The sequence below is a fragment of the Schistocerca cancellata genome, chromosome 5 (assembly GCF_023864275.1).
Source record: "Schistocerca cancellata isolate TAMUIC-IGC-003103 chromosome 5, iqSchCanc2.1, whole genome shotgun sequence".
Taxonomy (NCBI): domain Eukaryota; kingdom Metazoa; phylum Arthropoda; class Insecta; order Orthoptera; family Acrididae; genus Schistocerca; species Schistocerca cancellata.
Window position 1 is genome coordinate 194,749,887 of NC_064630.1, and position 21,017 is coordinate 194,770,903.

Sequence of the window (21,017 nt, forward strand, 5' to 3'; positions counted from 1 at the left end):
AGTACAGTCAATAATTCAACATGTATAGATGTTTGAAGTCAATAATTTCTCACTAAAGCATTGGAAAAAAGGAACAACCAGATCAAAATAAGTCTTACACTGCCAGAAGGAACTTTTATAAAACTAAATACTGGTAAAAGATACAGCATATGAGACAGTGTCGGAACAACATTGAAATTGTAAAATAAAAAGCAGATGTCACATGGAAATTATGTGTCAGTCCCTCGAGAACCTGTTCACTAATATTCCACAGTAATAAAATTTTCTTCTGTAGTGGACTGACAAGACAGACAGTCCACAGTGACGGGTAACCGAAAGGCACGCGTACACACACGCCGACTGGCGTGAAGTCTGGAACAGGATACGTAATGAATGCTAATAAGAAAAGTACGTAGCTTCTATAATACTTAACTTTACTTCATCCTTGTGGTACATCGCTCTTGATAATACAAATAAGACTCTTTCCAGATATGGTTAATGGCGCCTTGCTAGGTCGTAGCCATGGACTTAGCTGAAGGCTATTCTAACTGTCTCTCGGCAAATGAGAGAAAGGCTTCGTCAGTGTAGTCGCTAGCAAAGTCGTCGTACAACTGGGGCGAGTGCTAGTACGTCTTTCTAGACCTGCCATGTGGTGGCGCTAGGTCTGCATTTACTGACTGTGGCGACACGCGGGTCCGACATGTACTAATGGACCGCGGCCGATTTAAAGCTACCACCTAGCAAGTGTGGTGTCTGGCGGTGACACCACATCTTCTCCTTCTTCCACATCTTATGGAAATATTAAATGCTTGGGAAGTGCTGGCAACTATGTTCTCCTCATCCATTATTCTCTTTACTGTGCAACTGGAATAGCTAGTGGTCTCTGCAACCCACTCAAGTAAAATTTATAATGAGGTTTTTGTTTTCTTGTTTGCCCCTTCCAACATAAATTTAATGGAATTACATATAATCAGATGTGTCTGATTAGGCATAACTTTCTCTGCACTTAAAAGTGCATGATGACTCTGATGTTATGCTACATAGTGAAAAGGTAGCAACAAGAACACTTGAAGTATATAGGTAGAAAGGCGACAGTCAACGAAGGTGACCATTCATATGAAAGAATGGGCTGGACTCACTCATTGCTCAGGACGAAAATGCATTTCTGTGCAGGTGCCAACTTCTTTGTGTGACCTCTAATTTTGTGCAGGTGACTAAGCAAATTGAAACACCAATTTTCCTCTATGATCAGCTCCATCCTCCACCAGAAAATGTGATAACTTAAAAAATCGTGGTGGACTTCTTGAGAGACTCTGAAAATTTGTGTGCACCATACTATACCGCACATTGCCCGACACTAGTTTAATGACCTGTAAGTCATTGAGTAACCCAGAAGTATAAATTTGTTTTAAAAATCACACATAGCATTTACTTAATATGGTGCATGCTAATTGGTATATAAACCAAATGCCAATATTTTTATATATAAAAAAATAGTAATGAGCACCTAGAATATAAATCTATTCCAAATACAGGTATTGTTTATGGTTGAGGAGTACAGAAATATATGTAGTGGGCTGCTGGATAACCAGCATGGCCAGCCTACAGACTTTTTAGAGTTTTTGATATTGTAGTTCACCATTCTGTACTGTTGTTTTGTTTGCTGATAGTGTTTGAAATTTGGTACATTCTCTCTGGTCAACACATTTTTCCTTACATTTTGTTCAGTGCTTTCTCAAACTAATTTCTTTAACTATTTGATTGGTTTAACACGACTTGTTTCTCTTGCAGGTGAAATAAAAATTTACTGGGATAATGATGCAATGTTTTTAATTAAAGCACCTGATATAGCCTCTCAGTTGGAGGTGTTTGATGAGATACGGAAAGAACTTAATTTGGAAGAATATATTACGACTGGCAACATGAAACCTGGAGTGTCTGTTACACAAGGTATGTGTATATAATTTGAATATGATATGTAGGTTCAGTTTAATCTCAGTTTCACAGAGATAATGACAGCTAAATAAACTACTGTAGCTTCTTAAGCTACAAGGAACTGGGGAAAAGTAAGCAAGATCATCATTAACTCTGTGATCAGGTCCAAGGTACTGTGCACTGCTAAGAGTTTTGTCCTCTGTTGGTTCTTGTCTGCCACTCTTCGTTGCCAGTCATCTCTTTCATCAATTTGTCTCACATATTCCTTGATTCCATCAGTCCAGTAACTTAAAAGCATAACACAAGGCATTTATTTGGATGTCATGTCCTACCCAACTTCAAGGTATTTAATTAAGCACTATACCTGGTACTTTACATAATTTTTCAAGTCATAACTGTGCCTGATTTGCCATGTATTATATTGTACGTATCATCTGCATCAGCTCCTCCCTTTATCCGGACTTCAGGGTCACATTGTCGGCATATGCCAGATGTGTGATATTTTCACATTCAGTTTCTATTCTGTGAAATTTCAGTGCTAGGTTTCTTGCATAATCTCATCAAGTTTGAAGATAAACAGTACAAGTAATAGGATGACCTTCTTGCTGTAGCAATAGGGCGACCTTCTTGCCTTAGCTGTCAAGCTTCAATTCCCGTAGTGATAGTTTTCGACTGCCCTTGTTTCGTTATTCCCAGCACTTGGAATATCAGGCATGTTTTCCCCTTTAGCATACTTCATTTCAGAGAAATAATAGGTTCATTTCTAAAAGAAAATAGTGCATTTAGGCTGATCAGCAAACTGTTAAGTTATGTACTTAACATGTAAAGAATTTTTATGCAAGCTTTGTCACAAAAATTTGGAAATTTCTGGTAAGTTCTGTGGGACGAAACTTCTAAAATCATTGGTCCCAAGGCTTACACACTACTTACTCTAACTTAAACTAACTTATGCTAAGGACAAAACACACACCCATGCCCGAGGCAGGAATCGAATCTCTGACGGAGGGAGCCGCGCGAACCGTGGCAAGACGCCCTAGACTGTGTGGTAAATTTGTCACAATGTTAGTGGATAGTAAATAATGAATATTGCTTAAAATTTTAATTGTATGATACTCAGCAGCACTTTTATTTTAATTAAAGGCAATCAATTTCGGTAATGAATCTGTTTAAAGAAAACAACCAAATAACAGATTATACAGTTATAATACAAAGCACCTTGTGTGTATGTACACTACATGTAGAGCCCCACTTATTATACAAGGTCATACAAAAAGATATTCAGCTGTGCATAGCACAATTACAGTGCCCAATGAGAGTCTCAGAATGTTCCATTCTTAATTCAACTATCCCCATGTAAGTCATGTATGAACAGGAACATGTGCCGACCCTATTCTTTCACTTCTTTCACCTTGAACTTAATTGTCCAAAGACCTCACATTATGAGAGGTGTACATAAGCCATAAAAATTGCATATTGCCAACAATATATCATGACAGTATTGTCCAACAACATTGAGCTACATGATGTGCACACACATGTAATACAACATTACTGGACACTATTGTCTGGCAGTGTTTATGGCAATGCTTTTTCAGACCAGAAGTATTTGCAAGGAACCACACAATTGCCACAAAATGAATAATGTGAGCAAGTGGAAGTGAGTGTGGCTTTACTGCTTTTACATCACACAAGGAATCAAGGTGAAAATAAGAAGAGAAATGGGGCTTTGTGGATGCATCCTTTTCTAAGTCAGTGGAAGCTACAGAAAATTTAAATCTAGTGAACTGATGCTGGATACATACCTGTTCCAGAATTTTACCAAGATGTCGAAGCATGATTTTCAAATGTCTCGCTCGGGCAGTTGGTCTGAGAATTGCTTAAACCAATGTATATGTGAGATGGTGTATACCAATTACCACCCCCTTGGCGATCACCCTATGGTTTTCAGCTACGGGTGGTTTGTATAATATTGCAATGTACATATTTGAAGGTTACTATTTGTCAGTAAGCCTCATGGTACCAGACTTTTGCAGTGCTTTGGTAGAAGAAGTGAATTATTTCATTAAGGGTGGTTTGAAATGAGAGTACAGTTTTTGTATTATTTTTGTTCACCAACACAAACAACTGTTGACACTATCAATTCCAGCTTCAGGTACTTGTCAAGATAGTATGAAACTCATGGCATCAGATGCAAACCTTGTAGTGGATGAAGAGCAATCTGCACTTGTGCTCTTCCTAAGCGACTTTCTTACCTAGCATTTAGCATAGGTTTGAAGATATGGGAATTTTTATATGCTTCATCAAGTGTGATTCCAAGCTTATCGACAATAGCTTGTCACCTGTTTCTTTTTCAAATTGCCATCTTTATATCATTACTTTCTACGTCCTATAGTTCTGGTAGTAGATGAATGGCAGTTACGAAATTCACAGTTCTCGTGTTTGTCCGTGTCTCCATTGCTGCACACAACAATCTCAGGACAACCAACAATTTCAAGATGTATAGCTATATGTACATGAACAAAAGCAAAAAACAGTGTTGTTTTCACTCAGACATTTGACTGCAGCTCTGTCAGTCAAAGAAGTAAGAAACAAAAGTGAGAGCAAGAGGGAAACTTTTACAGACAAGGACAGAGGTAGATGTTGTCATGGAATAAAAAATATTCTATATGTACAAAACACTGGCAACCACTAGCCAATACATCGGCAATTCTTGCAACAGCCTGCAGCATCATCAATATTGCCCAGCTATACTTCAATATTGCTGTCTATTGTAGCCACATTGCAGAAATGTTGATAGCAGCACTCTTGCGACCAGATATTGTCTAGAACATGCACATATAAACACACATTTACAGACTCATCTGTGCTGTACATAGTTGAGTACCTTTTTGTAAATATTGCCTTATAATACTAAATGACACTCTGCATGTAATGTATTTACACATAGAGAATAATGTTTTATAAGACACTTTGTTGAATAACTGTAGACACCTTTTATTTGCTTAATCTCCTTCGGTACAGGTGACTCGAGGATGGTCAGATTCATGACCGAAATCAGTCATCTTCAATAAAAATAAAAGTGTTGTATGATGTAATTTTTAATCTCTATCAAAGTTGTTCAGCACCATCTACACAATATATTTCAAGTAATGAGTACTGTGAAACTATGCTCATTAATTAATGACTCTTAGTTCCCACATTATACTCTGTATTTGATGATGATCACAGCGTTATGTGAAGGCCTTATTTCAGTAGTGGTACACCTTCAGTTTTGTTCATTTCAAGATGTTGATTCTTAAACATAATTGAGTGATAACAATAGACAGAAACGGTAATCCCCTGTAAAAAGCAATGGACTGCAATATTGCAGGTATCTTAGTCAGAGGATTGTCATCACTCAGTTATGCTTAAGCCTCAGTATCTCAAAAAGAACAAAACTGGAGGTGTACTGCTATCAAAATAAGGCCTTCATATATATCTTAAGAAATATCATCCTACAAAATTTAAGAACTTTATGTAATCTTGGCAGGCTGCCATGTAGTTCTGCTGCCATTCATGGAGACAGTCGTAGAGATGCTGGTGTTACATAATACGTGTGTGCATGAGCAGTACCATGGCGAAAAAATAACATCTCTCTGACATTGTAGCAACAGCAAGAGAATGAACTGGATAATGTTCTGGATGCATTGTGCACTATTCAGTGTTCACCCAAGTCCTCAGGGGCTTAGCATTTGTTTGCTTGGTATAGGCTTGGTAAATCCAAAGCTCCTGAGCTGTGGACTTTTGAGCACCAGCAGTTTTCTGTCCACTGTAACCTTTTGCATGCTTCAGCGACCACTGTGTGATGTGACAGTGGAATGTTGTGTGTTACAGGGACCAAGAGTCTCGGTGTAACCATGTAGGTCATGAGGATGGTACAAACCTACCCCCCCCCCCCCTCTCTCTCTCTCTCTCTCTCTCTCTCTCTCCCCCCCCCCCCTCTCTCTTCCCCCCCCCCCCTCTCCCTCTCATAAAAAAACCACTTAAGATATGCTGCGCACTGAGGAGGTGCATGGCTGTTTGTTTGTTAAGTCAGTAGTGGGTAACTTCCAGGGACCTGCTGCACCTAACTTGTATAAGGCTTACACAGTCAAGCAGGGCTCTGTCTCAGTGGATGTCTGGGAGTACTCACAGCCACTCATCAAAACATATGAGGGCAACTAGTACTGCTAATCAAATTGCATTTAGTAACAGGGCTGAAGGAGTCATAAATCAGAATGTATTTGTAGTGATCAAGAGGATGGAGGAGAATTTTTAAAAAATGTCCCCCTCCTATATTCACAAAGGCTTAGAGGGGCTTGCTGGTATCGTAAAAGTCCATTAAATGGTTCCTTATTGGTAGAGACTTAAGAGGGCAAAGCATGTGGAACTTCTTGGGTAGTCAGATAAATTAAATGACTGAGGCATTATTGTTGAGTTGCATAACACGATTAACAAGCAAATGTGTGGTCACGTTTCATGATATGGGCATAGACATCTCAGAACTTAAACAAGAATGAGCATTACAGGGGATAGTAGATGTGGAGCAAAGGATAAGAAGGTGTAATTGAGAAACTGAGAAGATCGATACCCTCATTGCGGCCTTGGCAGGATTCTTTTTACGTAGTGCTTGACCTTACATACCTAGCTGTATGCAGTGCTACACATGCTGGAAATTTGCCAATACAATGCTTAGTTGCAGAGGTGAAGTGACCCGTCCAAAATGTGGAAAGGTAGCCCGTGAGTCTGGGACTGACTGCCTGTCTCCGGTCATATCCATGAACTGCTCTGGAAGCCAGTCACTCTGCAGCTGAGGCTACCCTGTTTTTGCTGAGGAATGCAAAGTCTAGAAAATAAAAGTGACGAAGCGGCTCTATGCAGAAGCCAAAGAAGAATATAAGGCAACAAAACCCCCTGTTGTGTTTGCCACTTCATATGCTTTGATGGTGCAGAAACCTGTTCCCATGGTGGATGCTTTGATGCAGATGATGTCCAGTGCACCATTGCCCACCACCAGGACCTGTACATGCACCTGTATGTGCCATATCAAAGTGAGTAAAGACATAGCAATCCAGGCAACTACGTCAAAAGAGACCAGCAACATTTTCGCAATGAGCATTGAGAAGGAACCCTAAAAGCAGAATCCCACTCAACCCCACCTTTCTGTCCATCATCTTCAAAGGGAAAGGGTAACAATGTTTGAATCAAAAGCTGTCCTGGGCACAATCAGATGTCATTCTATCACATCTGATTGATGAAGAGGACATCATGGATTTTTATGCCCCATCTCCGCACCCAGGCAGCCCCTCTATTCCCCATCACTCTACAGGTGCCTCACCACCCTTGTGCAAGGATAGGGGTAAATCAAAACTATAGCACTTAAATGGCTCCTTTACTCCTATAGAATATGAGTGGATACAGGACTCATCTGGAGGAATTGAGATTCATCTTGCAGGACAGACCTTTCTGTCTCTGTCTCCAAGAGACACATTTTAAACAGACTGACACCACCTGTATTTGGAGGCTATCACCTCTGCAAAAAAAGACAGCCTTATTGGTGATAGGGCAAAAAGAGTGGTATTAGTGTTAGTGAAGTATGCACTTCACGCCTGACATGTATTCTTAACCACAACACTACAAGCTGTCTTTGAGATAGTGGCCCATGTTGCTGTCACAGTGTGCTCTGTGTACCTACTGCCCAAGAGCCCGTTGAGAGTGAGGTCCTCACACATCTTCTTCATGAACTTTCCCATCGCTTTCTGCTTTTTGGGGACTTTATTGCACACAGTGTGCTGTGAAGTTCTAGCACCACTTACACCAGGGGTCAGATACGTGAGGATATGACATGACCTACAGACATCATATTTAAGAATATGGGTCAAGCTATGGCTTTTAGCACCGCTATGGGTTCATCTATGGACATGCACCTTTCCTTCTCACCTGCCCTTGCTCAGTATAAAGTGAATGACAACCTTCATGGTAGTGACCACTACCCTCTCCGGTATCATCTGCCCGATGGAGCAGACCAGAAGCAAGCTGCCGAGATGGCTGTTCAGAAAGGCTAACCGGTTGCTTTAGAGGCAGTTAGCTGTTTTCGATCAGTGTGACTGCATCCGGGACAGGATGTTACAGGCAGTTATCTGTTTTCAAACAGCACGACTGTGTCCAGGACTGGTTGGATCCCATTATAGCTGTGATCCATTACGCTGCTGATGCATCCATCCCAAAAGTCAACACGAACACCTAGGAGGCCACCTGCCCCTTGTGGAATGACGAATGTTGTTCTGCAATGAGGGTCAGGAAAATGGTTATGTGAAGATTCAATTGTTGCTCTACAGATACAAGTCTTGCAGCTCTGAATGGTGTGGGCATAGGTGAGGAGAATAATTTGGGAGAATAAGCAGAGGTCATGGCAAAAGTTCCTGAACTCCATCAATAGGTCCACATCCACAAGTGAAGTATGGTAAGCCATCAGGAGGGTCTCATGGTGAAACTCACAACCACTAATAGCAGCTGTACAGGAACAAGGGCGTCTCCTAACATCACTGAGAGGCATTGCCCAGACAGTGGCTCAATAGTATAAGACCATTATGGCCAATTCTAGCCAGGATCCAGCTTCCCATCATTATTGGGAGACACTGTAGACGGTTGGTTTTAATTTCCATTTCACAAACATTGAGGAATACAGCCAGCTGTTTCTCTGTGGGAGTTGGTTAGTGCATTGTCAATAGCTTGTGATATTACATCTGCTCTCGACCTGATAACGTACAGCAAGTTGAAACAGTTGAACCTGTGGTCAAAGGAGGTCCTCCAGCTCATCAGTCAGTGCATGTATGCCCTGGGACAATTGGGAAATGCAGAAAAACCCTGAGAATTTTTCCATCTGAGAAAAAATGGGAAAAACCCAGGAATTTTCTTAGGGGGGGGGGGGGGGGGACAACCCCAGCACAAAGATGTGATGAGCAATATTAAATGTAAAAACTTAGGGTTTTGTATTAAATATACTGTATGTATATTAATTTAAACGATTAACTTTTACCTTTTGGGTACTAACATACTTTACTTTCTGTGTCTGGGCAAGAACGTCTAAATTCCCATCTTCCAAATCTCTGCAACTTTAATGGCAGAGAGAAATTGTCATTTCACAAAAATAGATCTTCCGCTGTTCGAACAAACTCTGTTCATAGGCACATGAGCAGATGTTGAATCATCTGTGTTTCTCCACATTCACTCTGGTCATCTTAAGAGTAGCCCCACTTAACTATGTTTACCTTGCATTTTGCGACTCATGTTCTTAATCTATTCAGCACTCTCCACACACTGTGCTGTAGTTGCCCCTCTTATGTGATTTCGTCTTTGAGATGCAGGTTTGTATTTTGCAAAGTGTCCAATCGTAAAGATAGCCAGTGGGTGTCAGGTTGGGCTTCTAGCAGTACTGCCTGTTGGATAAACCTCCTCCTTGACGTAAGATGTAGTTGGCAGTGTTTGGTGGTTATACATTAAGTGCCATGGGTCGATTTGCAGCTTTTACCCCTCTATTTCACTGGCTACTTGTCTGGTATTTGAGTGTTCTGCTACTTCACAGCAATGTTGCTATTGGCTGATTACATCACGTACTACGTTCTTAAATATCTGCTCTCATTGGCTGGGGATATCATGTGACATGAGCTGTGGTTGGCTAAAAAAAAAAAAAAAGCGCATGGCAATCTCAGTTTCAATGCTTCAGAAGCTACTGTGCTGTATTTGATGTTTGTATTTATACATCTGTAATATGAAAATATGCAGTGTAGACATTGCCATCCATCAAAGATCTTTCCAAAACGCGTTGCTTTTTGCTTGGTTTCATTTCCTAAAGTGATGGGATGCTCTATGTCGGTGTATAATATCTTTACTATTCAAAGTATTGATAAGTTTTGTAGCTCCAAGGGTGAATATATTGTCACTTTAATGGAAAAAATGTATTTTCACTTGGGAAAAGTGTATTTTGACCTGGAAAAAGTATATTTTTAACTGGGAAATCTGAGATTGTTTTTTTTTTTTTTTTTTGTTCTGCGTGTACACCACGTCAGTGAAATTTAGATGACTGGAGACTTCCCCAAGTTGTGGAAAGAATCTGTTTGAATCTCAGTTTAAAACCAGGGAAGGATCGGACTAACTCCAGCAGTTATCATAGTGTTAATCTGACAAGCTGTGAAGAAAAGACACTGGAGTGTATGGTCAGCCACCACATATTGTGGGTTCTCGAAACCATATCCCTACTAAGTTGCTCCAATTGTGGGCCCAAGAGGTATCACTCCACACTCGATAACATGATTGTTTGAAGCAGCAATTCAACTAGCTTTCTTCTGTAAGAAACACCTTATCAGTGTCTTCTTAGATTTGGGAAATGCCTACAATACTACATGGAGGCACAATATTTTGTTGCAGCTGTGTCGATGGAGCTTCCTTGAAAGTCTACCCACTTTCATTCAGTCCTTCCTCTTGGACAGGTATTTTAGATAAAAGGCTGGGAATGTCCTGTGTGACCATATTAAGCAGGAAAATGGTGTCCCTCAAGGGAGTTTTAAGTGCCACAGAATTCACTATCGCAATCAATAGTATTATATCCACAATATGGTGTACTGCACTGTGTTCCTTGTTTGTGGATGACCTCTACATCTTCTGTGCATCCTCCAACCTTGCATCAGCTAATGGGCAATTGCATTTTATGATCATGTGGTTAGAGAAGTAGTCTAACACTACAGGTTTTAAATTATCATTGGTGAAAACTGTTTGTGTTGGTTTCAGTTGCATCCACTCTCTTTTTATTTTACCCATTTTAAAACTGGGGTTTACTGTTGTCGCTTTTAAGGAAAAGGTGAAATATCTAGGCCACACTTTTGATGAGAAACTTCTGCATCTTAAGGACCTAAAACTGAGATGTCTCAAGGCTTCAAACATCCTAAAATATATCAATCATTGGTCTTGAGGAGCCTACAGGCCATGTCTAATCCAACTTTATAGGGCTTTTTTGTGACCCCAGCTTGAATACAGACGATAGGTTTATGGATCAGCAAGACCTTTGTACCTCAGAATGCTATATGTGGTTCACCACAAGGGTATTAGGCGGCCAGCAGGGATTTACCAGACGAGTCCAGCTGCTAGCCCGTGTGCAGAGGCTGGTGAGCGTCCGCTGTCTATTAGACATGTTCTCCTTGTGGAATGCCAAGCATACAGGGTTGTGTGCAATCCAAAATTGCTGGCATCCATCTACATTGCACAGCCATGACTGGAATGGCTGTTCCGTCACCGTCCATGGGCAACGAGGTTGTTCGGGATCCATGTGAGGGAGAGCCTTGATTACTACAGTTGGGGGGCTTTAAGGTCCAAAGCCAGGTTGGAGTAGGGGATCCCTCTGTCTGCTTTTCAAATTGACTGCTTATAGGAAGAATTGCACACCAGACTATATTTTTAAAATTAAATTTAATGAGATTTTACATTGACACCCAGATTTTATTACTGTTTACATGGATTGTTCTAAGCAAGGGGATTTTGTCAGCTGCTGTATTATGTTCCCTGACATTGTCTTCAGGATAGGGCTTCCAAAGCATTTTTCAGTTTATTACACAGAATTGTTTGGTATCATGAGGGCTCTGTAGCAGATGAGGCAACGCCATGGCAAGAAATTCTTCATCTGTTGAGATCCTCACAGTGTCCTCCTTGCTGTTGTCAGATGTATCCAGCAGATCACATGGTGCAAGAAGTGCAGGCTGCTGTCCTCTTGCAAAGGCAGGACAAGGGAATAATTTTCTGTTGGATTGTAGCGCATATGGGGATCTGGGGAAATGAATTTGCTGATGCCGCTGATTAGGAGGCTTGCTCTGTTCCAACTCCTGCTCCCTGTTTGGTCCCCCTGGAGACTGTTACCTCATTTGTGACCAAGAAGACCATTTTGTTGGTGGGAGGCTCAGTGGTTGGAAGTGAGGAGTAATAAGCTGTGTTACATAAAACCTTCAGTGCGACCATGGCTTATCTCCTTCTTACCGTAACAAGTTGAAGAAGCAATCCTTATATGGCTTAGAGTGGGACATTACTGTTTATGCATGGCATCCTCTTACATCGTGAGGAGCCACCAGTGTGTCACAGATGTGGGGCACAGCTGTCAGTACAACATATTTTAATTGAATGTGTTTTGTATGACAACCTAAGGCCTGATCTGCATCTCCCACTGGACCTGCACTCTGTTCTAACTGATAATGATGCACGTGTGCTTCATGTTTCAAGGTATTGTGTGATGTCCTAAATTCTTCCAAAAATATTGGGTGTGAGATTCTAGTATGTCACTGAGTGGCTCAGTCACCCACTATTTCTAAGTAATCATCCATCGTCAGTCATCTGTCTCATTTTTAATTGTGTCTGTACTGATATTTTGTCCTTGATTTTATCTTGTTGTTCTGTTGTGTTTCATCCTGACTCTTATTGAGGGCTTTTCTGATGCTCACCTTATCGGGGTTGTCTTCTCAATTCTGGCATATGAATGCAATTTGGTTTACCAGTTTATTATTATTGTTTAATAGATTTTTTCCACACTTATCTGTATATCATTCACGCAAGGGCAATAATGACCTTGCTGTTTAGTTGCTGTTTCAGATGTGTTTACACCACATCATCTGTGGTAAAGATGTTCAAGAGAAGTCCTTATGAGAGGCACTGTTTCTCATAGCCCATCATCCAACAAAAATATACCTTATGATATTATTTGAAGCACTAGATGCATTAATGCTCTCAGTGGTCATTGTGCAATCAGTGGTGGCTGGTACTTTCATGTGGTGGTGCATATGATAATCCATAAACTGCTACTTTCATGTGGTGGTCCACATGATAATCCATAAACTGCTGCCATCCGAGCCCAAGACAAGCATCTGCACCTTCCTTGGACCACCAGCACCAATATGGTACTCATCTGATATCTGTTGTAAAATGTCCCAGACAATTATTCAGAAACAGTCATCTTTGCGATATCTACAGTCTTTACTATTCCATCAACAGCAAGTCAGATATTATGAGAGTAGGCCAAGCATATTCATAGTCAGTGTTTAGTTACTACCCTGCCCCAATTATAGTGTTTTGAATAATTCATTTCACTGCCCCCTATCAGTAGGTCTCGAGGCATTCAGTTGTTGTTTTCCACAGGTGTATTTTGGAATTAATTTTTTTAAAGTTATTATTTATGAGGGAAGCAGTTTCTACATAATTTTTAATCTAGTTGCAGTGCTGTAGTAGATCTGGTGAGCAACTGGGGAACTAGAATGGAAAGTTGCCATTTCTCCAGCTTTCCTGTTGAAAGCCACTGGTAACTGCACAGATTATCAAAATTAACATGATATGTGTCACTAGCCCAACCACATTTCTTTTATCAGTATTTGAATTTTTCTTTTCCTCTTTTACCGTTGTCATAAACTGTTGTTGCACTTTGTACTTGCGACTTGGCCCAGCACCTGTTTCGCAGTTTCACTTAGCAGGAGATTTGTAGTATGTAAATGTTTAAATCTTACTCGTAGTTACAGCTTCCAGAAAATATGTTACATATGTAAATTATTTCAAACAAGTAATTTTTCAAGTGACAGTAGTTTCAGGCCACTTGGACTCTTTTGCTAAATATATACCACCTTCTGTAAAGTTTTTGTGGTATAATACTTATTTCTGTGTTACAATGTGCCATATTCAAAACAATTACTTGTATAAGACCTTTGGTAACTGTCATTCTCTTTGGAAATGTTTATAGTACTGCTTCTACCATAAAAAGTTAGAATTTACATTTTTGACAGACAAATATTTTTGAATGTTAATAAAAATTCGAAAACTACAGCAAAATCACTTGTATGCACATTTGCAAACTGATGCAAAAATTGTTATCTTTTGAATAAAAAAGATGCAACAAAACATCTTGAACTATTTCATAGATGAAATATTTATATTTTATTTGCTTGTCTCACCATTATTTTTAGTGGCCTCTATATCAGGTTAGGAATTTTTTCAGTCAAAACTGAAAATATACAAGTTTCTTACTTTGTTATGAATTTTAACACATGTACAATTCAGTAATATCTGAGAGTATGAGCATAAGATTTTTTTTCTTTGCCCATCTAAATTTTTGTGGACAATACCACAAGAACTACGTTATATCTGTACAAACTGGATTCTCTCTCCAAAGGTGCAGGCATTCCCATATTCATATTACTATTTAAAAGAATATAAAATTTTCTCAACTTTAGTGACTGTATGCATTTAAGTGTGGAAGATAATTTAAAATGTTAAGCATGTCTGTTAAACATAATTGTGTAATTCAAATAACTGGATTGCTTGGAAATTAACATACCCAATCCTCACTCAGTTAGCACACATAAAATGAGCACTTCAGCTGTTCTTGAAACTTGCTCAAATGTACTGAATACAATAGAAAAATTGACTTCATGCACTTAATTTTCTGGTTCACACAAGCACATACTCTGGATACCTTTATTGATGGCAGTTAGTGTTTCTGTATCACGCTTTATTATATCTAGTTCCCCAACAGTCAAAGGCTGCCTGTATCAATCTGGCAGGAGCCTGTTTCATGAAACTACACAGGTGCATATTGTCTGCAACATTACAGTGTCTTTCAAATAACTGTTATGATCGTGTAGCGTCAGAGTAGCTGCATTTATTACGTGTTTGCCTATATTACTTGTATTTGCAAATATCTAGTAATACCATTCAGAATTGCATTCGATATGCAGATGTTTATTGGGGTGGGGGGCGGTGAATGTATTATCTACCATGGATTTTATGGTAAAATGCTTTGACTGTGGATAGAGAGCGACTGCTGAGTAAGAACAGCAACCAGTAGCTTTCAGTAACATTTATTCGTACTTTACCAGCCTCAGGCAACATAGCTTATGTTCGGATAATGTGCATTCTTCATTATGCAGTTTAATTTATTTGCTGGAGCATGTCAAAACTGAATCTGATCTACCAGTCGTATTGTAATGCAGGAGACGCAAAATAATTTACAATATCTTTTTTGCTGTTGGTGTTAAATGGAAACATAACACAGCAGCAAAGTATAGGTAGGCTATTAATATGGGCAGTGTATGCTGTGTGCAGTGTATTTGTTAATTGACTGTGCCATGTTGTACAATAACTGTCACTTAACAAACCAGATGTTTTGACCTTCCTCTGGATCTACTGGTTTGCTGTGTTGTTGAGGGATCTCATATGTATCACTATGTCAGAATTAAAAAAAAAATTGATGACATGGGTTTGCGCTAGTGGAAGGAGTGAGCAATGTGGTTAGATTGTCTTCATGTAGTGGAATGAGTGGGGATCTGCCATTTTCTGCCGTCCCATTTAGTATGAGTCATGATTGGAAGCTATCAGCAGATGGTGTGTGTATTCCTATATTCCTCATTTTCCACATCAGGCTCTGATGGCTGGCAGCCAAGAAGGTGCAAGACTATAGTCATCTTCTCTATTCATATTGTTCAGTTGTTTTTAATGACCTTGCTGCTCTTGTGCTTCACCAACCTTGGCTGTTTGAAACGCAAGCAACTGTTGCGGAATTTTATTTTCATCCCATAGTGTTTCCAGTTTTCAGCCACTGCAGCTTGTGTTACTCAAGTTGAATATGGTGCTCACACTCCTGGATGAGAGTTGCTGCTAGCCTGCCACTTTCACCAATTTATGCATCTCCACACTCACAGTCCACCTTGTACATGCCCACAGTGTGCAGAACATATGTCAAGATAGTTGGCCATTAATGGGGTCATAAGAAAATGTAGGTGGACCTCAATGACACACCACACCAGTTGACCCATAAGAATGGCATTGCAACTATGGCCAAAATGCCGATTTTGTTCAATGGAGTTATGTTACAGTATGACATGGTGGCATACCCAACAAACATGTTAACAGACTCTGACACATTTAAATGTTAATGTGTATTGGATAATGTAAGATAAAATACAGCATAAATATATATAGTATTTTGATAACATACTAATAAGTTAACCATGTTTACTATAATCCTATAAATTCAACAGCTGTACAACTTATTGTGGATTTTTGCATGAGAAGTTGTGTGGATGTGTAATGAAATATTGTGTTGTTACCATCGGTTCTGCGTAGATGCCCTCTTCATATTAAATTGTATAATGAAGAACATATGCCATATGAAAAAGAGTTTCGCTGCTCGAAACAGGTACTGTCATGAATAAATGATATTGAAAGTGGCTGGTTGCAGCTGATGCTGAACAGTCATTAAATATGTTTATTATGTGGTACTTCATTTAGCCAATAATCTGAGCACTTTGATATATTTTCTGTTCTCTTTTGTGATATTACTCGAAATCTTTATTGTGTCAACTTTGCATAATTTAGATACATTTCATAAATATAGCTGTATAAGTTCTGCATCCTTAAATCTTCTCACAGTAGTCTCTGTAGCATATTTTTTAAGAAATAGTTCCTAACATGTTTCTCTTCTAAATGTGTGTGTTTCTTCTAACTAGTACATTATTTATAGGAAAAGTTGAAGAAGATGAAGAAATAAATATAAACTACAAAGAAGAAATAAAGGCATGGAATAGAACCTTACAAGAGTTAAGTGAAATGGCTAGTAGGTACTGCAGATTGTGTGCACAGGCATCTGACAATTTAGTTCCTGTATTCAGTGAGCGAGGGCTTGAACTTAAACTGGAAGAGAAAATTCACACACACCTTCCAATTATGGTAAAGTAGAGCTTAATATCTTCAGTGTACAATTAGTTGCCTTTTAATGCAGATTTTATGTAATAATACTGTACATTTTTGGTGATAAATATTGAAAATTGAACATTATTTTCCTTCTAATGGTTAAGCTTCATAGAAGCATTTAAATTAATGTCTGTGGCCTCGTTAGATATAGTGTGAACCATGATCTTTCGTATGTCTTTCTTTTTTTAGTATCTATGTTTTTGCCTTTGCTTGTGTCATGTAAATAACTATTCCTTGCAGTACTGAGTGCATTAAATTGTGTGAGTTCTCTTTCACATGAAGTGTTCTAATAAAGTGTTAGGTAATATGCCTATCAGTGTTCTCAGGACAACTAAATAGCAGCGGAATCATGTGACAGAACTCTACAGGTACCTAGAGAATCACTGTTACAAATATCAGGAACATTTTGTTGGTAACTGAAGTCCAGAACGCTCTGATGTTCAAAAGAACTGCTGTACTCAGTAAATATGGCAGTGAATTATTTGATTGATGTGCCCAAAGTTGGAAGAATGTGAGAACTGAGTCGATTGGGCATTTGCTATCGAGAATGTGTTATTCTTGAAGGAGTAGAAAAATTTGTATCAGAAGTAGTTAAAACAGAAGATGCCAAGGCCAAATGAAAGTATTTTTTGCTATTGATCCATCTTTATATGTGGACATGAAAGAAGCAGAAATCATAGTGCACTTAAGATAGAAATTGAAATCATTTTTTGATGACTCTGCTTTAGCAAGAAAAGTAAAATCATTGAGAACATTATTTCAATGTGTATAAGAAAACATGATTCAATAATAAACATGATTCAGTGATAAGCTATGTATACCAAGTAGTAGGCAATTGACAAAAATTGGTGGGGGGAACATGGAGTCTGCATCTTCTGCTGGGGAGGATTCAAATCCTGCACCTTCATCCCCGCCATCTGGCGGTGTTGTGGAGAGCAGGACGTGATGCATAAATGCTTTTCTAGTACTACTTTCATGCCTTACATGTGTTAACTAATGCAGGTATATATGTTTCCTACTCTAAATGTTAATAGGGTAAGCACTCCCTTATAGCTTGCTGCATTATGACATGCTTTGTCTCCCTGGATATTCTATGTTTTTTAATGTTGTGCTGGAAAGTTCTACTCACATGGCTGTGCTTTATTGGGACAGTGTTCTGTTAATGGACTTTGAAATGCTATAAGATAGTCGGGGTATGGGGTGTCGTTTTTATGATCTCACCTGAATTTTTATTTTTGCTCTTTCTTGGTCTGATAGTATATATGGCCATTCGTGTTTTTAGAAGGAAGATACCATTTATTTACTTAGTCAAAATCCATGGAAAATTCTGATGGGTGGAGATTTTAACTGCATATTCTGTCCTGTGGATCAGACTCCCATCTGTAACTATTGTCATGAACTTAATGATATGGTAGTTTCTCTGAGTCTACTGGGTGCTTGGATCTGCAGATATCCCACATTAGTGCAGTTTACATATTTTACAACTACTTCTAGTAGCAACTGAACTGTTTTTATTTGCCTATTTCCCTGTGTGGACAGCTTTTGTCAATTGATGTTATTCCTGCCAGCTTTAAGACACTGAGCTGTTTCAGTGACTTTTTCTTGCCCTATTTCAAAGCTAAATATTTTATGTTTGGCAGACCCCTCTCTAGATGATATCATCATTGTTGTGTGGGGCCAGGTAAGCCGTTCCCAAGTGTGTTATCACTAAGTTGCCATTCCCAGACCTCAGCTTTGCACTGCACTCATGCATTTTAGCGCTGGTAAAGGGACTGAAATGAGGAGGACTTGGAGATTTTATTGTGCTGTCCATCATGATCTTAATGATAGTGCTCAAGGCATACCATTGAGAGACAGGATGTTCACCACGTGAAGACAAAAACACCTGCAACTCGAAAGACTGCAATTAGATGGTCTTCGTTTGTATTCCTATCCATGTTCGTTTCTCCAAGATGAATTGACATCCCTTTATCTAATTCAGCATTGAATGTGATTTTAAAGGATGTGTTTCATGACCATTTGTTCTATTGATGGAAGTGAATGGTCATCCTAACCTGATATAATGTGCGAACTTTCCCGATATTTTTTCAATCTTTACACTGGAGTGGAATCAGACGGTATACTTTCTGCTGATTTTACTTCCCTCATTGATAGTGTTGTCACACCAGCTCTCCATGAGGAGTTTCTGGCACTGTGAGGAGGTATCTGACAATGTAGTTTACTCTACTTTCCACAAATCGCTGAATTTGGATGGTTTGGTTTCCACATCTCATAGGAGATAACATTAATATTTATGGTGAATGAAGTGGTGGAAGGGATACACTTTCCACCATCCTGTAAGGATGTCCCAAAAAGACGGGACATCTGTCTTTGGATCAGGTCCGACCAACAATGCTACTCAGTTTTGATTGTGAAATCATACCTCACGTGACAAATAGCTGTTTGTCGGTTTTGCTTCCTGGCATTGATGCCTATTATCAAAGTTGTATCCCAGGTCATACTCTCCTGACTCCTGTTGCTGAATGTTGTGATCTTATTGCAGTTGCTTCCACTTTTCCTGTGTCAGGAGCTCTACTTTTTATTGATTGTAATCATGCATTTGACTCAGTTAGTCACAATTTTCTGTTGCGAGTGTTAATGGTTGTTAGTTTTAATGATACTGCACAATGGATGCTCATCTCTGCAATAACTGGTACTCAAGTGTCTATTGACCTGAATGGTCACCTTGCTCCCCTCATAAAAATGTTTTGAGGTGTCCTACAGGGGAGTCTCCTGTCTGCGTCATTATTCATGCTATTTCTGGACCCCTTATTGTGGTTCATAGCTGCCTGGTGGAGTGGCTGGTCATTATTGGGAGAAAGGTTAGGTTTATTGTCTGCACATGTGCTGATGACATTATGCTACTTCTTACTCTTGAGAACATACTGGTACTCAATCACATTTTGGATGCACGTTGTCGTCTTATGGGAGCATGGATTAACAACCAGAAATGTCGGTTACTCAGTTTGTGGGGTTTGACATGGTTAGAGTTTGTAGGCTGTGGCAGTCGCCCACCATCAGTCATCGGTTGTTGTTATTGTTGAATGAAGGTGGCTCCATTAAATTGGAAGTCTGTCACAGGTAGGATTCAAGAACGATCCTCATACACGATCCTTCTCATTACTTCATAAGGTTTGGATGCTGGAAACTTGTGTGTTGAGTAAAGCCTATTTTGTTGCACAAATTTTTCTCCTTCCTGCAATGATGTCCTGAAGTAAACTTATCGGGCATGTTTATCTGCCCCCCCCCCTCCCCCCAATGAGGTTATGGCGAGATCCTGCTGATGGGAGATTTGGGCCTCCTTGATGTTCGTCCCAAGGTTTCTGCTTTATTTCTTCGACAGACAATTTTAACGTGGTAGTGCCCCCAGTCACTTACAGCTCGCTTTCTTGCCTGTCACCAGTCTGCAAGCTTCATTCACCCTTGCAGTAGATGTTGGTAGAATAAATAACAAATTAAGGCACATTTGGGAATTTTTATTGATGTCAATTATTTGGGGGGTTGATATTCTTTTCCAGTTGCACCTTTGTGTCACAGTTACATCACTGGACGTTTCCAATTTGTGTTGCCTATGTGAAGGCAGTATCGCGGGAGACAGACTGGAAGGTTGTTTGGTACAGTGTCTGCCTACCTATTTTTCCTATGGTATCAAGTCATTCATAACCTTTTCCCCACTAATGTTCTGTTTTTTTCGCTGTGGCCTTAGTGAGGCAGATCAGTGCAGTCAGTGTGTTGATACGGATGGATTATTTCGTCGGTTATGAGATGGCTGCACCGTCAGTTGACCTTTCTTACCAGGACAATGGAAGTGGCAATCTCTGATGAGATTCTTCTGCATCCCAATTCAATCTTCATTCCTAGCAAGGAGAACAATATACAGTAGTTATGATGTTTTGTCAGGCATTATGTTCATTACATGGTGGGGAGCGGTTATAACCTGTACCCTCATGCCTTTTAACACTACATGGTTATGGCCCATTGGACTTGGCAAAGGATGCCAAGTTATTGTGCACTTTTTGCGAGGAGTTGGATGATGCATAGAATCAATTTTCTATTCAGATGTTTCATATCTGTTACCTTGCTTTTCGTTAAAAGGAAAAAAAATAAATAAATAGGAATAGACTTATGGGATATCATGCATGCATCCACCATGGAGATAGGGTTAGAATCGTCATCAGGTTCCTGTTTTATGTTTTAGACATCTGTTCCCTATTTCTCATCGTTTATAAGCACTACATCATTTTGTCATGTGACAGTAGCCTATCACATGACAG

At 39.5% G+C, this 21,017-nt stretch overlaps 1 protein-coding gene across 4 annotated transcripts in view; it reads left to right on the forward strand.

Annotated features, from left to right (window-relative positions):
• Positions 1 to 21,017, forward strand: part of LOC126187345 (zinc finger protein 250-like) — a 136,058-nt gene that overhangs the window by 13,471 nt on the left and 101,570 nt on the right. For all 4 annotated transcript variants that reach the window (XM_049928366.1, XM_049928367.1, XM_049928370.1 and 1 more), the window contains exons 3-4: positions 1,771 to 1,929; positions 16,475 to 16,680. In XM_049928366.1, coding sequence (XP_049784323.1) covers positions 1,771 to 1,929; positions 16,475 to 16,680 — 365 coding nt within the window. The remainder of the gene's footprint in view (positions 1 to 1,770; positions 1,930 to 16,474; positions 16,681 to 21,017) is intronic.